At 41.6% G+C, this 14,530-nt stretch overlaps 1 protein-coding gene and 1 long non-coding RNA gene across 5 annotated transcripts in view; one reads left to right on the top strand and one right to left on the bottom strand.

Moving 5' to 3' along the window:
- POGLUT3 (protein O-glucosyltransferase 3) overlaps positions 1 to 7,912 on the top strand; it is a 30,210-nt gene extending 22,298 nt beyond the window's left edge. For all 4 annotated transcript variants that reach the window (XM_061628647.1, XM_061628648.1, XM_061628649.1 and 1 more), the window contains exons 6-8: positions 105 to 299; positions 2,197 to 2,301; positions 4,100 to 7,912. In XM_061628647.1, the coding sequence (XP_061484631.1) occupies positions 105 to 299; positions 2,197 to 2,301; positions 4,100 to 4,225 (426 nt within the window). In that variant the 3' untranslated portion in view covers positions 4,226 to 7,912. The remainder of the gene's footprint in view (positions 1 to 104; positions 300 to 2,196; positions 2,302 to 4,099) is intronic.
- LOC133385500 (uncharacterized) overlaps positions 1 to 12,173 on the bottom strand; it is a 52,527-nt gene extending 40,354 nt beyond the window's left edge. The window contains exon 1 of the long non-coding RNA XR_009762893.1: positions 12,031 to 12,173. This is a non-coding gene — a long non-coding RNA (uncharacterized LOC133385500). The remainder of the gene's footprint in view (positions 1 to 12,030) is intronic.
- Between the last annotated feature and the right edge of the window lie 2,357 nt (positions 12,174 to 14,530).

The raw sequence follows: 14,530 nt of genomic DNA on the forward strand, positions 1-14,530 counted from the left end.
ATTGACCTTGTTACACAATTGTGAAACTCTATAATTTGGCCAGGATGCAGTGCTGAGCCACAACATATTTAGTTCATGCTGCTTTTCTTCCTCTCTTTTCACAGTACAAATATCAAGTGAGTGTAGATGGCACAGTTGCAGCCTACAGGTTCCCATACCTCTTGCTGGGTGATAGTCTTGTGATCAAGCAGGCTTCACAGTACTATGAACACTTCTATATGGAGCTGACGCCGTGGACCCATTATGTTCCAGTTAAAAGAAACTTGGAAGACTTGCTAGAAAAAATAAAATGGGCCAAGGTAATCATCCCCGCCACTGAAGAAAAGCTGAATATTATAAACATAACACCATTTTTCCATCTTCTTATTTCTAGCTCTAATCCGTCTTGAAGAAAAAAGGAGTGCAGATATCTCACATCCCTGCCGTGAGAGGGAATTGGAGGTGGAGGGTGAAAAGGCAAGCCCTAGAAGGAAGGACACCAGATTACCAGCAGCACCTAAGCTCAGTGCCCTTTACTTACCTAGGATGGGATATGATGGGTGTCTAGCAGAGTCATAGTTTGGCTCTTATAGGTTTGAAAACATTCTCCCTGTATTGAAGCACACAAATTACTGCTGGAAAGTTGTAACTGGAAGTCATGGTGGAGTGTGCTTGGATTCCTTGTGAACACCATCTTTTTATCCTTCTTAACACAGAGATTCTGTCTTGAGGCATGTCACTTTGATTTGATTTAATCTTTTTCCTTTTCACTGTGCAAAGTGCTGTGCAACCCTTACATCTTTGTCCTAACTATAATTCTATGATATACATTAGTTGGAAAGAGAGAGCTATTTGACCGAGGGCACCTAGGGCACCTCTTGGCTTAATGAAGATTTGAGCCCAGGCTTATTTTAAAAGCCAACACGTCCTTCACCCTGAATGAATTTGGGGACCAGCAGTTGTGATTCATGCTAACCAGTGCTTCTGTGCATGTCACAGGGAGTGGAGGTGGGGAATACAACATGGTGGAGGAGAGCTATATAGTGAATAATAATTGATTAAAGCACATCTATACGGTTTGTGCACAGATAGCTTGTCCAGCCAGTATTGTTTAGTTAAACATTGATTAAGCAAGCTATTCCCCTTCAGGAAAAACCAGCCTTAAAATAGGTTTGTAGATTCTGAACGAAGAAATCCCCAACTCAATTTTATGCCCAGAAAAAGCTGTGTAAATCACTGCTGCTACTTTGCACATTGTTATGCGCTCCTAAGGCCCATAGACTTTCAAGGGACTTAAATGTTTGTAATACTGCACAGAATTGCAACAAAAGTATTTGTGCACAAGACTAATTCTCCATAAAACTTCCAAGGATTGGGACCTTTGGGATGTTTTTAAATGACAAATTATGCAGTTATATAAAACAAACTGAAAGTCCTGTTTAGGTTGGAATCCTATCTATACACCCTTACCTGGGAGAAAGCTCCGTGCAATTTAATGAAGCTCACTTCTAGTTGACATATATAGGATTGTGCTGTTAGGCAGAGTACTGCTCTGTAATACCATATAACAGTGTAGGAAGATGTTCGCTTAGGTAGGGCCTAATAGACCAAGAGACACATGTATAGTTATGTTAAAAAGTTATAATCCAGAGAAATAACCCTAAGAACTTCGAACCATAGCTCTGGAGTTACAAAGCACAAGTCCATAATTGCGCTATTCTATATCTCCATTCCAAATCATATTTCCTGGTATTAACAAGGATGGGTCTATTCATAAGCTTCACGGCACATAAATATGTAATGATTATATGGGTGGAAGGATGCAATTACTGCTCTGTGTTCCAAGTAACCAAATCAGTGTGTGAGAGGTGTCAGACCTGTCTGTACACTTAGCTGTTGCTTGGGCAATAGGGTAGCTTTCCCAGAATAATCAAATTCCTTTCCTCAATTGTGCCAAACTGCTACTGAGTACTCCAGGGCGGCTAATAGCCTTGAAAGCGTGGGTAAAAGTGTGAAAAGACCTGAATTAACTTTGGAGAATCTTGCAATGCAGACTTGTACAGTATAGTTTCAGTGTACAGTAGCTGCTCATAGTTTTGCATTTCTGCACTTGCTGAAAACTTGAGTGCTCCCTCTCACTGAACACAATCTCATCAGAAGGGGACAGAGTGATTCCCTGATGATTCTGTTATATCTGGTTTCTTTCCTATTTCTCAGGAAAATGATGAACAAGTCAGAAAGATTGCCAAGGAAGGTCAGGTAGTTGCAAGAGAACTACTGCAGCCTCACCGATTTTATTGCTACTATTTCAAAGTATTCAAGGTTAGTCCAGGTTTCGGTCTGTGCTTCATGTCCCTACCTATACATTGCACTTTTCCATTAACCTTGATTGTTGCAGTCTTACAATGCCTAGCTTAACAAGCCAGGATCTGAAACCATGGTTTGATCCTGACTCACTAACTGGGGAGGGCAACCTTTTTGCCTTGAGGGCTTCATATGGTGGGTCACTGACCAGCCACACATGCCCAGTTGCATAACCCTTTCCGTCTTCATCCCCCCCCACAGTTAAAGCCTCCCATCCTTCACTCCTGATGTGCACGTCATTGTCCTTGCAGTGCTTTGCAGTGTGGGAATAGCCAGCTACTCAGCTGATGACAATGAATGGTGGGGTTTTTTTTTTTTCAGGCTAATTTCAGTGAAGGAGGGGCATTTTGGTGGGTTTCAATGGGGAAGCAAAGTGTTATCCCTCTTCAACTGTTACCCCCTGAAAATGCCTCTTTCCTGCTACAATTAAGTTTGAAAGAAGCCTTCGATTGTACCCAATAGAAGGCTTTTCCCCCCAAGCCTAATTGGGACATTAGGGGTGTTTTTGGCATAACCCTATCCTCCATGTCTGTGACTCCCATCCCCCATTACAATTAGCCTAATTATGGTACGGGGAGGGCATGAAAGCTGTTCTTGTACTGCAGTATTTCAGTATATGGGAACTGCATTGTTGAATGCTGCTTCATGGGAAAGAATATCCCATGTAAAGAAATCTAGTGAGTCAGAGAGGAGGATTCAGACTGGCCTTCTCCCTGGCATGCTGTTTTTCTATGTGTAGGAGAATGTTTTTATTCAAACATGCAGCCTACCCCCATACCTCACCCCAGGTTACCTGTTCCTATAGTATATACTCTTAATTGCAGAGTATTTATAGCTCTGCATTACAACCCATCATTTTAAGTGAATATACTTAGCAGCAACTTGAACTCAGATGACAAACTCTGAATACTAAAAATGAGAACAGACGCAGCTTGGCCTTGAGTGAGTGAGAATACCAGCAACATACACCTTCTAGAGAGTCTGTGGGCTGTAACACTGCTGCAGTTAGCAGTGGAAAAAACAATGCTCAGGAAACGAGCTTTTAATCCAGGGGTAGGGAATCTGTGGCCCTCCGGATATTGTTGGACTCCAGTTCTTATCAGCCCCAACCAGCATGGCTGATGGTGAGTGATGATGGGGGAGTCCAGTATGCATCCTGGAGAGCCACAGGTTCCTCATCACTGTCTTCGTTCAATAACAGCAGAACCTAAGGATGTTCACTTGCAAATAAGTTCCTTTTGAGCTCAGTGGGACATTCCTTAGCATGTGTGCTTAGGATTGCTACCTGGGTGTGGAGCAGGTGGTACACAGAAGAGACCCAGTAAGTAATTTTTTTCAATGTAAGGATGGAATAACAGCTAAAGAGAGGGACCGCTTCCAGACTTGCTGTTTTGCAGGTGGGATTCAGTCATGTACTGGCAAATTCACTGTACAATTAAAAGTAGATTTGGCAATCTTTCAGAACAAATCCACTTCCAAAGTTTTTGAGGGAATTTTTGCAGTAAGGAAAGTGATGGAAATGCTCTGGAAAGCATAGGATAACAATTGCTTGACACAACTTCATATAACCTCCCACAAATAAATGAAAACCAATGCTTACTAAATAGTGGGTGCTATATAAATCTCCCCACAAGCTTAGTGCAGATCAGGGTAAAAGCTCAATAAACTGGAAACAATCAGGATTGAAGAAAAAGGGGAGAAATATTTTTGTTTTGAATAGTCTGCTGCTGTTTCAAACACCATTTACATATTTCAGAAATATGCTGACCGCCAAGCTGGTAAACCTGTAATACGGGATGGAATGGAATTCGTTCCTCAGCCTGATGACAGGACTTCAGTCTGTGACTGCCACAGGAAAAAACCACCAAGGGAAGAGCTATAAGTAACTATGCCAAATGTGATCAAGTAGAGCCTGTTCCAAGAGTGATGCAAGACTTTAAATTACATTTAAACCTGTGAAATCTGGAACCAGCTTGTACACAGAGAAATATTTACAGTTCGGTCCTATAGTGCCTATGAAGAAGTAAGCACCATTGATTTTAATGGGGCTTACTATTAGGGTCAGTGTGTGTAGCACTGAAGCCTTGGATGCCTTTCGTCACCAAGTTGTTATGTGTACCTTTTTAAAATCAGGATGTGTAAAAGTGAGAAAAGCTCTCAACCAGACCATATCCTTCACTTACACAAAATGCTTATGGAACCAAAGTAGGCTGTAATAACACTTAGCTGTTACCTATATCACTTTCAAGTGTTTGAAACACTCCACATAATTTGTATTGATGATCCTCACAACAGCCTTTTAAGGTAGGTCAGTATTATTTTGTATATAGCACAACTGAAGCTGAGGGCACAGTGGCTTGCCTAGATTATCAGTGAGTTTATGACTGAGATTTCAGAGATTTCTCAGCTCACACTCTTAGCCACTTTACTAGCTGTCATCCTATATATGCTAATTTTTAGTAACTATAGGAAGATATTGGTCTTCCTATTCAATCTGATCCTGCTGTTTAATGGGCACTAACTCTTTAACAGCTGTTCTGTACATTATACAGAACGAGGTGCCAGAATTTTTGAAGGTATTATTATTATTTATTAAATATATATCCCACCCTTCCTTCACCTTCAAAGGAGCCCAAGGCAGCACTACAGAGTGCAGGTGGATGATGAAGTGTGTACCATATTTTTAAATGCTTTCCCATGTAAAACAACAAAACTCCCTCATTCAAATATCACTTCAACTATGAATTCAGTAAACAGTCTCTGACTCTGTCTCGGTCCTCATCTGCATCACAGGGGTAGTAATACAGGATTGTTTCAAAGTCTGCAGAGAATAATAATAATTATTATTATTTATTACATTTGTATACCGCCCCATAGCCGAAGCTCTCTGGGTGGTTTACAGCAGTTAATGTATATGAAGACTTTTGAGCACCCTTAAATACTTCATAAAAATGCTAAGTAACAAGCAGATACAGAAACTCTGCAAGTTTAAACTTAGTATGTTGGGGAGAGAGCCCTGTTCAAACATTCTCCCTGGCAATTAATAATAGCTTATTATGTGGTTTGACTCCAAAGTGGCAGGCATCTGCCTTGTGAGTAGTTTATACCATTATAAAAGGGTTGCAGATATAACTAAGTAAAAGGCTGCAGTCCATTTGATGGGAATTGTTCTGAACTTTATTTTTCTTACATTAGTTATCCCACCTTTTTCTGTCATGGAACCTAATTTAGCACTCACCAAACCCAGGCCTGGTTTGCTTCAGCAAGGTGGTAGCCTCAGAGTGCCTTCAGACTATGCTCTGGGCCTTGAGAAGGGGCTGTCCTTGAGAAGTGCCTGTTGCTCAGTGGCATATAAAAGGTCCTAGGCTCAGTCCCCAATTAAAGGATTTTACATATCAGGACTTGAATGAGACTTTAACCTAGACTTGGGATAGCTGTTAGCTGGCTTTTTAGTGTGGTCCAGGGAAGAGGAACTTGCGGCCCTCCAGATGTTGTTGGACTCCAATTCCCATTATTTCTGAACATTGGCCATGATGGGAGTTGGAAGTCCAACAACATCTGGAGGACCACAGTTCCTCATTCCTGGTGCAGTCAGTACTGAGCTTGATGGATTATTGATCTGATTAAGGCAACTAGTTCCCTGTAAGAGATATATAGGAACACAGGAAACTGCCTTATACTTAGTGAGACCACTGGTCCATCTGGCTCAGTATTGTCTATGCTGACTAGCAGCAGCTCTCCAGGGTTTCAGGCAGGAGTCTCTCCCAGCCCTACCTAGAGACACTGAGGACTGAACTTCAGACCTTCTTGCATGCAAGGCAGATGTTCTACCACTGAGCAAGAGCATGCTGAAAGAACATCCATTTTTCTCCCTGAATTTCTTACTGTTTTAATCTTTGGAGTGTTTTTTAGGTCATTCAGACTAATGAAATGTATGTGACCCATAAATGGCTTGGTAGACCGGTGAACTCATAAATCTTATTGAGCAGGTATTTTACACGTCTAAATCTGTCTATGGATACAATGTTGTTATTATGAATACAAGTTGCATCTTGATTTCAAAACAGGCACCTACCAAAAAGTTGCCTCACAGGATTTTTAAATTAGGTAACTATGCAAAGGACTTGGGTATCTTTTCAACTTACTGTGTAACTCAACTCCTTTCTCCTGTCAACAGGAAATGAAAGCTTGCATAAATCTGCCAAAACTTCAATGGAGCTCAGTCATGGAACTGAACCACATCGCCTATAAAGTTAACTATAAAGTTTGTTCACAGAGGCCTAGCAATTTCCTACCACCAAAAAGGCTTTGGTAGGGGTATCACTTGATCAAATATTTATTTGCTGAACTAAAAAAACAACAACTTGAAATTGATTTAAGACAAATGCTGCACTGCATGTTAGGTATACAGAAAATATGTAAGATGAAAATCACGTCAACGCACGTCTGACCCAGCTTTTCTATAGCAAACCTTAGGTCTTATTTACCAACTGCTCCAAACCACCCCACCCCCCAATTTGACACACACATGGCAAATGCAATTGGTGGGAGATTGACCTTAGTTCAGGATGGTATTGGCTCCATACAGAAAAAGTTTTGTTTGCTATACACCAGGGATGCGGAACTTGTGGTCTTCCAAATATTGTTGGACTCCCAACTCCTATCAGCTCCAGCATGCATGGCGCATGTTCAGGCATATTGGGAGTTGTCCAAAACTTCTAGAGGGCACCAGGATCCCCATCCCTACTATGCACCACGTCCAGATTTATAAGCAGTAACCATGTTTTGAAAACGGGGAGACCGTGATGAAATTGTTTGTGTTGCTAATTTAGCACTGCATTTAGATTTTTGGATGCCCAAAGCTAATAATTAAATTAGGGGAACTGCTTTATTTAAAAGGTACAGTTACTATATTTAAAATTAGCATGTATCCTGTGGAGCACTTGACTGGAGTCAAGGAGAAAATGAACCATGGTCACAATGCAACCTGTTATGTGCAATGCAGTCCTGTACATATCTGCTCAGAAGTAAGTCCTGCAGCAGTGTTGAATTCCAGGTAAGTGTTGCAACCATTTAAAATAGCACATAAGCCTGGGTGTAAGCTTCACTGAACTACATATAAATGATGTCCCATTGATTCTGTGCATATCTCATTCCATTGATTCCAATGAGAAAATGAAGCAAGTATTTAACAATGCAATCCTATTCATGTTTACTTGGCAATACATTCCACTGTTCATTGAGGCTTACCCTCTAGTTACTGTTTTGGATTACAACTGTGTAGTGTAATCGTATGCATGTTTACTCAAAAATAAATCCCACTGTGTCCAGCAGGGCTTACTCTGAAGTAAATGTATATAGGATTGCAGCCTAAATCTTGGCCACTTGAAATCAACGGGATTTAAAGTGTGAAATGTCTGAATCATGTATCATGTTGCCAAAAATACAGAATTGGCAACAGCATCCACAAAGGAGGTTTGTTTTTTAAAAAACACAATTTGGGCTTATTTCAAACAACTGCTTTTGTTTGTGGTGTTATTTTTTTAGCCTGTAATAAATAGAATTATTAACCCTAAGAGTTTACATTCCTTACATTTTTCTAGTGTTCAGATCATTGATGACTGATTCAAAGGACCTTTAAATCTTTATAGCAAAACAAGATATTCATCTGCAGTTCTGTCCTTTTCTGGTTACTTGATTTAAGTTTATGGCTTTTCATTCTTCTACTTCGAAGTTTTGGATTCTCTAAAATAAATTATGGGGAGGATGTTTTTTAGCCGCCTCTGCAATTTATTATTTCTTATGTTTCATAGAAAGGCACTGCACAATATAAATCATAGGACAGAACGCAACACAGCCCTGCCCACAAACTTAGACTTGAGCAGGCCTGTACAGGTATGACTCATTAATCCGAAGCATACCAAACATGTATTGTGGGTATTTAACTGCTTAAAACCTCTCTATGTTTTGCACTCTGTGATCTATGTAGTTAATCCAGGGGTGCCTATGGATATCAGTATGCTTGTCAGTGCCTTCTATGACATGTGCGAAAGCCAGTAAATATCCTCTTAAAAATCCATGATGACAGACAGGTCGGCTGTAACTAATAAAGCAGAATAAATCCACCACTAATGCACTATTATTGCATCAAGAACATGTTGCAGAATACACCTGCAATACAACATCAGTCTTGAGGGCCCTTAGTGGTTCTGAGATGCTTCCCCAATGCTACCATGCAATTGCTGTCAGGAGGAACTAGTAGAACACACCCACCAACCCCTACGAACATTTGTGGTATATAACGCTAGGCAGTTTCAGCAGAAAGTTCCCGGATATGCACTAATTGTAAATGAAGCAGTTTGACAGCCCCAAAACTTTAGCAGGCACAAACAGTATTGAAAGAGGTACTGTGTATGCCTGCCCGGATGGCAACATAAGCACAAATAATCATGAATGTGCTATAAAAAGGAGGGGCCCAAGTAATCACATACAAGGAAAGGGAAGAGGTAAGGGAAGACAAAGAATGAAAATATGAACATTTATCCTAATTTATTAGTTTGTGTATATGATTCATGGTTTCATATGAAATAAACTGAGGTTGGTATAAACACTTCCACTTGTTCTCATGGAAGCAGGTTTCAGTGACATAGCAACAAAACACGTAAGTTACCTGGAATGATTTGCTCTAACCAAGTAAGAACATACCCCAAGCTGCGGCTGCTGGGTTTATGATCAATCTCTGTTCAAGGTAGAAGCCAACTTTGAACATTAACCTCTCCATCTATTTTGTGTGCTCTTGTGAACAAGACTGAGAGCAACAGCTGAACTCTGATCTTCAGTGCCATTTGTGGTTTGTCTGAGTCCCTCTCCCCAACTATTGAGAACAGTTTTGACTATTTTCATTTTGCGAACATACAACCTCTGCCCTTACCAAGACTGTTCTGGGATGCAGGGCTATTTCATTGCTAAGGGTTATAGCTAAGATCAAACCCCTAAGATCAAATGGAGCTTCAAAGAGGCAGTTTGGCTCAAAGCTGCTACACCATATTCAAGAAAAGAGCCTACTTGCAGCTCTTGCTGCCTGTGATTTATTAGCTAGAGAAAGCTAGCAACTCCTTTCTCTGACAATTAATTACTTGTTCAAAACCATACTCCATATCCAAATCAAGTTGCCTAGGATACTTATGATTGTTCCTTTGCTGTCTATTCAGTGACTGAGGATATTAAAAGCCTGCTTATTAATAGACACTACCGCTAAATACGAGTATTTGCTCTTACATCCTGTGATGGTTTAATATTGTAAAAAATGGAAATGGACTGCCTTCAAGTCGATTCCGACTTACGGCAACCCTATGAATAGGATTTTCATGAGGCTGAGAGGCAGCGACTGGCTCAAAGTCACCCAATGCACTTCATGGCTATGTGGGGATTCAAACCCTAGTCTCCCAGGTCATAGTCCAACACTCTAACCACTATGCCACACTGTAAGCCAGCTTGAATTCTGTTTGTAAAGGCATAATAAGCTTGTTAAATTATGCATAATTACACATTACACATAAACGAGCCCTATTAAGTAAGAACATAGCATTACAGCAACTCAATGCACCTGTGCCCATGTACAGAAACCGGGATCTACTTCTGCATAAACATTAATAGGATCTGGCTGCATACCAGAAGCAACTATCTTAACACTGGTGCAATTTATAACCTAATCCTAAGATTTTTTTCTTGAAAAGTAAGCCCTAATGAGTCCAACAGGACTTGTTCTCAATTTAGGGAGTTACAGAATTTCAAGGGTCCCGTGGGCCATGTGTGTCAGCTCCATGCTGATTCAGGAAATTCAGACCTAGTGCATCCCTAACAGATAGCTGTCTAGCTTTTGCTTGAAGACCTCCTGGAAGGGAGAACTCACCATCCATACTGGTGCAGCGATTCTCAGATTTATTTCAGATTATTTCCTGGAATTTGAGCACAGAATTTAGCATCTTGAAAGTCTCTTTTTAAAATGAGAATATTTCTAGTTCTAATGACTTGTGAAAATGTTGGGGAGGGCTAGTGAGCTCTCAGATGCTACAGGAAATGTGAGCAAGGCTTGGTAGCTGTTGGGTTGAAAGAAATATTTTTTTTGAAATATGAAGCAGATTATTATTAATATGTCCCACCTTTCCTCCCCAAAGGAGCCCAGGGTGGCAAATAACAAATGATAAAACAGCATCTTGAAAACATCTTAAACAAAATATCTTAAAAACGATTCCAATACAGATGCAAACTGGGATAAAGGCTTCTACTTAAAAGGCTTATTGAAAGAATAAGGTCTTCAGTAGGCACCGAACAGACAAAAGAGATGCCACCTGTCTAATATTTAAGGGGAGGGAATTCCAAAGGATAGATGCCACCACACCTCAGTTCCTATGTTGTGCAGAATGGACTTCATGATGAGATGGTATTTGTAAGAGGCCCTCACCTGCAGAGTGCAGTTACCAACTGGTTGTATAAGGATGATTATCTTTCAGGATGGTATACAAGTTAACTAAATACATAAAATAAATATGACCACCACAAGTACATTAAGTAGCACGTTTTGTAAAATTTATTCAGACTACAGTGGAGCTGAGGATTTTAGAATTCATTAGTTTTCATCATTCGGATGTAATGTAGCATATTCATATATCTGGTTATACTCAATAAGGAGAAGTGGTAGTCCTTTAACTAGAGCAGTTAAATGTACCTTAATTCTTTCTGGATGGAACTAGCTGGGAGGAGCAATTGACCTTGAGCAGAAATCCTGGGTCTTCTCATGGGATGGAGGAATATTATTTATGCTGTGGCTTTATATCCCACCCATTCCTGAGGGCTCAGAGTGGCTAACAGCAATGTAATTATATAGATTCATTCATTGGTTTATTTGCATACCACTTTTTGACCAAGGCCCTCAAAACGGGTGAAAAGAGTAATAAATAATTAATACAATTAAAGTAAATACAAATTCAAAAAATACAATGCAATAAATCAATAAAAATTTAACAAAAACCGATAAATCATACATTCATGAGTGGCATTTGTGTTCTTACACAAACACAACTGCCATCCACATACAAGGGCCCACACAATAAGCTTCCCTGAAAGTAGTTACAGCTGTGGCAAAGTTCTTACAGTTGCTCTCTTGGGTGGGGCTGGCTGGCTGACTCAACAGCCTGCAGTTCTCCAGGTGTAGTGAAGAAGGGCTAGGGAGGCTAAAGTTGGCATTCATATCCCAGCCAGTAACAGTCCTATTACTGCTACCATCCACCTGTATGTTGCTGTTATGTGCCTTCAAGTTGACTACGACTTATGGCAACCCTATGAATCAGCGGCCTCCAATAGCATCTGTCGTGAACCACCCTGTTCAGATCTTGTAAGTTCAGGTCTGTGGCTTCCTTGATGGAATCAATCCATCTCTTGATTGGCTTTCCTCTTTTTCTACTTTCAGTTTTTCCCAGCATTATTGTCTTTTGTAGTGAATCATGCCTTCTCATTATGTGTCCATAATGAGAATTTATAAAGTATGGGAATTTATAAAGGATGGGTTGAAAGAGATTCCATACCAATGAACTCAGGAGAGATGTTTAACACCAAAGAAAAGGGGGGAGGAACCCACTGAAAGTAGTTCCAGAATACTGGTGGAAGGAACATAATTCAAAAACAAACCTGTGATGGTGGTCCTTGTCTACTTTTTCCCTTCTTCATACAGGGTAGTTGAAAATATTGCCAATTTTCAAACTGGCTCCTGTAGCCGTCCCTTTTATAGCAGTGTGATCTGTTGCTATTCACAGGTGATCTGCATAGAAAACTTCACCTGCTAATTTCTGATCAAGCCTGTTAAAGAGGCAGAAATGGGGCAGGGTGTCTTCTTTTAAGTATATTGTGTTTTTCACGACAATCACAAAGTAGTTTAGAATACAGCTAAGCTAGCATAAATACAATTTAAGAACTTAAAATACACTAAAAATATTTTCCTGAGTGTTCAAGTTCTAGGACCAAAGAGCCCATTACATAAACCAGAATGTTAGAATTTAGGAATAGTTTAAGAGATGGGGCAGATCTGCTTCGAGCAAAAATTTGAAGGAACCTACTAGCAGTTGTAGTCTGGTTATGCCATTTCTCCTAGCTAGTTGGCAGCGCTTCCAGTTGGACTTACAAAATCACTGTGGCGAGGGGTGGCAGGAGTCAGTAGGGCAAAGTATCCAGTTTTGAGAACCTGCTGGCTTCTCACCTACCTACTACTGAGGGCTCATCCAGACGGAGCGGGATAATCCAGGTTTTCCATACCCGCTCTGTCAGCTGAGAGTCCTCACTTGCCCCTTTTCCCGCTCCTTTCCCGCTTTTTGCTGATATTAAAAACACGCTTTTTTACCGGCCGCACACGCAGCCCGAACATGCGGCATCTTCTCACTTTTTTCCTGTCCATGCCCCTGACACATCCCACTATGTTCCGATTCGTTGGGAAAATATGACGTCTGCTCCCCTCTCCCCTTCCACTGCTATCAGTTCTGCACATGCGTGCTTGAACGCGGAAGCGCGAAAGTTTGAATTTCCTGTGGGCGCAATGGAGGTCATGGCCCAAACCGAATTTGGAGGGGGCCACGAGTCCTCCCGTAGCCTGTGGGGCCCTGGGCAAAATCATAGGTGGCTGATGAAAGGGCTGCGGGCAGCACAAAGAACCCACTCAGGCAGGGGATTCGCACCTCCCCCCTAAAAGCCGTGAGCACGCCTGCTTCACAGCTGATGAGCCGGGATCAGGCAGCACAAGGAATTCACTCAGGGGATTCAAACCTCCCGCCAAAGTACCTCACACAAACCCGAATCACAGCTGATGGGCAGAGAGGGGGGAAGCTGTCCAGCCACTCATCTGGGGATGGGGGGTGCCCCAAGAGCGGGAAGCGGCTTACGAGGCTGCACGGCTACAAAGGAGAAAAACACGCCACAGCCCACCCAGCTTCTCATCGCACACAAACAACACCTATGGTTACGGTGTCCCCCACTTTACACCATGTCTGCTTGGCAAGTCTTGCAGAACTGCGCATTCGTGGTAAACCAGAATAGTTATTCCATTTGGCAAGCGAGTTCTTGGATATTTCCCGTTTCAGCTTGCCAAACACTCCCTCTGGTTACAGTTAGCCATAAGTCAGGATCGCAGCTCATTCCGTTGCTATGGGCGAAAGGCTATAGCTCTGTGACAGAGCACCTATAGCAGCATATCTGCTTGGCAAGTCTCGCAGAAATGCGCATTCGTGGTAAAGCAGAAAAGTTACTCCATTTAGCAAGCGGCTTCTTGGATATTTCCCTTTTCAGCTTGCCAAACACTCCCTATTGCAGCCATTTATAAGCCCCTGCAAGTACATCATAATTTGGGCGCAAAAGTGATTTGTGTTTCCCCTTCCAGTTTCCCCTTCCTTCTGCTGCTTTCACAAATATGCTTTCTTGCATTTCTGCAATCACGTTAATCCAAAACGGTTAAACAGCTTTTCCACCATGACTTCCTGCTTCTGCGCAAACCTGCATTTCTGCACCTGTGCAGTATATCCAACAGCACTGATTGGCCACGTTTTCCCAGGCGACGTTTCCACACAAGCGCAAACGTGCAAAGGACGGGATTGGCTGGAAAAGAGGAGGGGGACTGGGGAACTGCCCCAGGACCGCCCATGCAACAGCGTCATCTCTTAAATCCGCGGTATTGCGTCCAAGCGGCCGAAGGAACCGCGGATGATTCACACTTTTAAAAAGTTTATCGCATTTTCCGAGGTTGTGCGAAAGTGGATTTAACCGCGCGAAAATGCGCTTTTGCTCATCAGGACGACCAAAAAATAATGAGAACACAAAGCGGTCATGTCACACATTTTGCAGTCGTCTGGATGAGCCCTGAGTGTTGCAGGCATAGAGAACAAACCGAAGAAACTTAAGACGACAGAAATGCTTTGTGCGGACTATGGTTAAGAACGATGAGATAATTTAGCAGTTGTGATTGTGGGACTGCCTCTTACTCTGTCCCTCTTAATGCACTCCCTCATTACATGGCAGTAATTCCTGTAGTTGGCTGTTGAATCCCTTCCTTATAAATCAGTTTAACTAATAATTTACGTGAATTATCTTGGCATATATTATAGGGTGCCTCTGCCGAAGGCTGCAATCCTATACATATTGGGGGCAG

The sequence above is a fragment of the Rhineura floridana genome, chromosome 5, assembly GCF_030035675.1.
Source record: "Rhineura floridana isolate rRhiFlo1 chromosome 5, rRhiFlo1.hap2, whole genome shotgun sequence".
Taxonomy (NCBI): domain Eukaryota; kingdom Metazoa; phylum Chordata; class Lepidosauria; order Squamata; family Rhineuridae; genus Rhineura; species Rhineura floridana.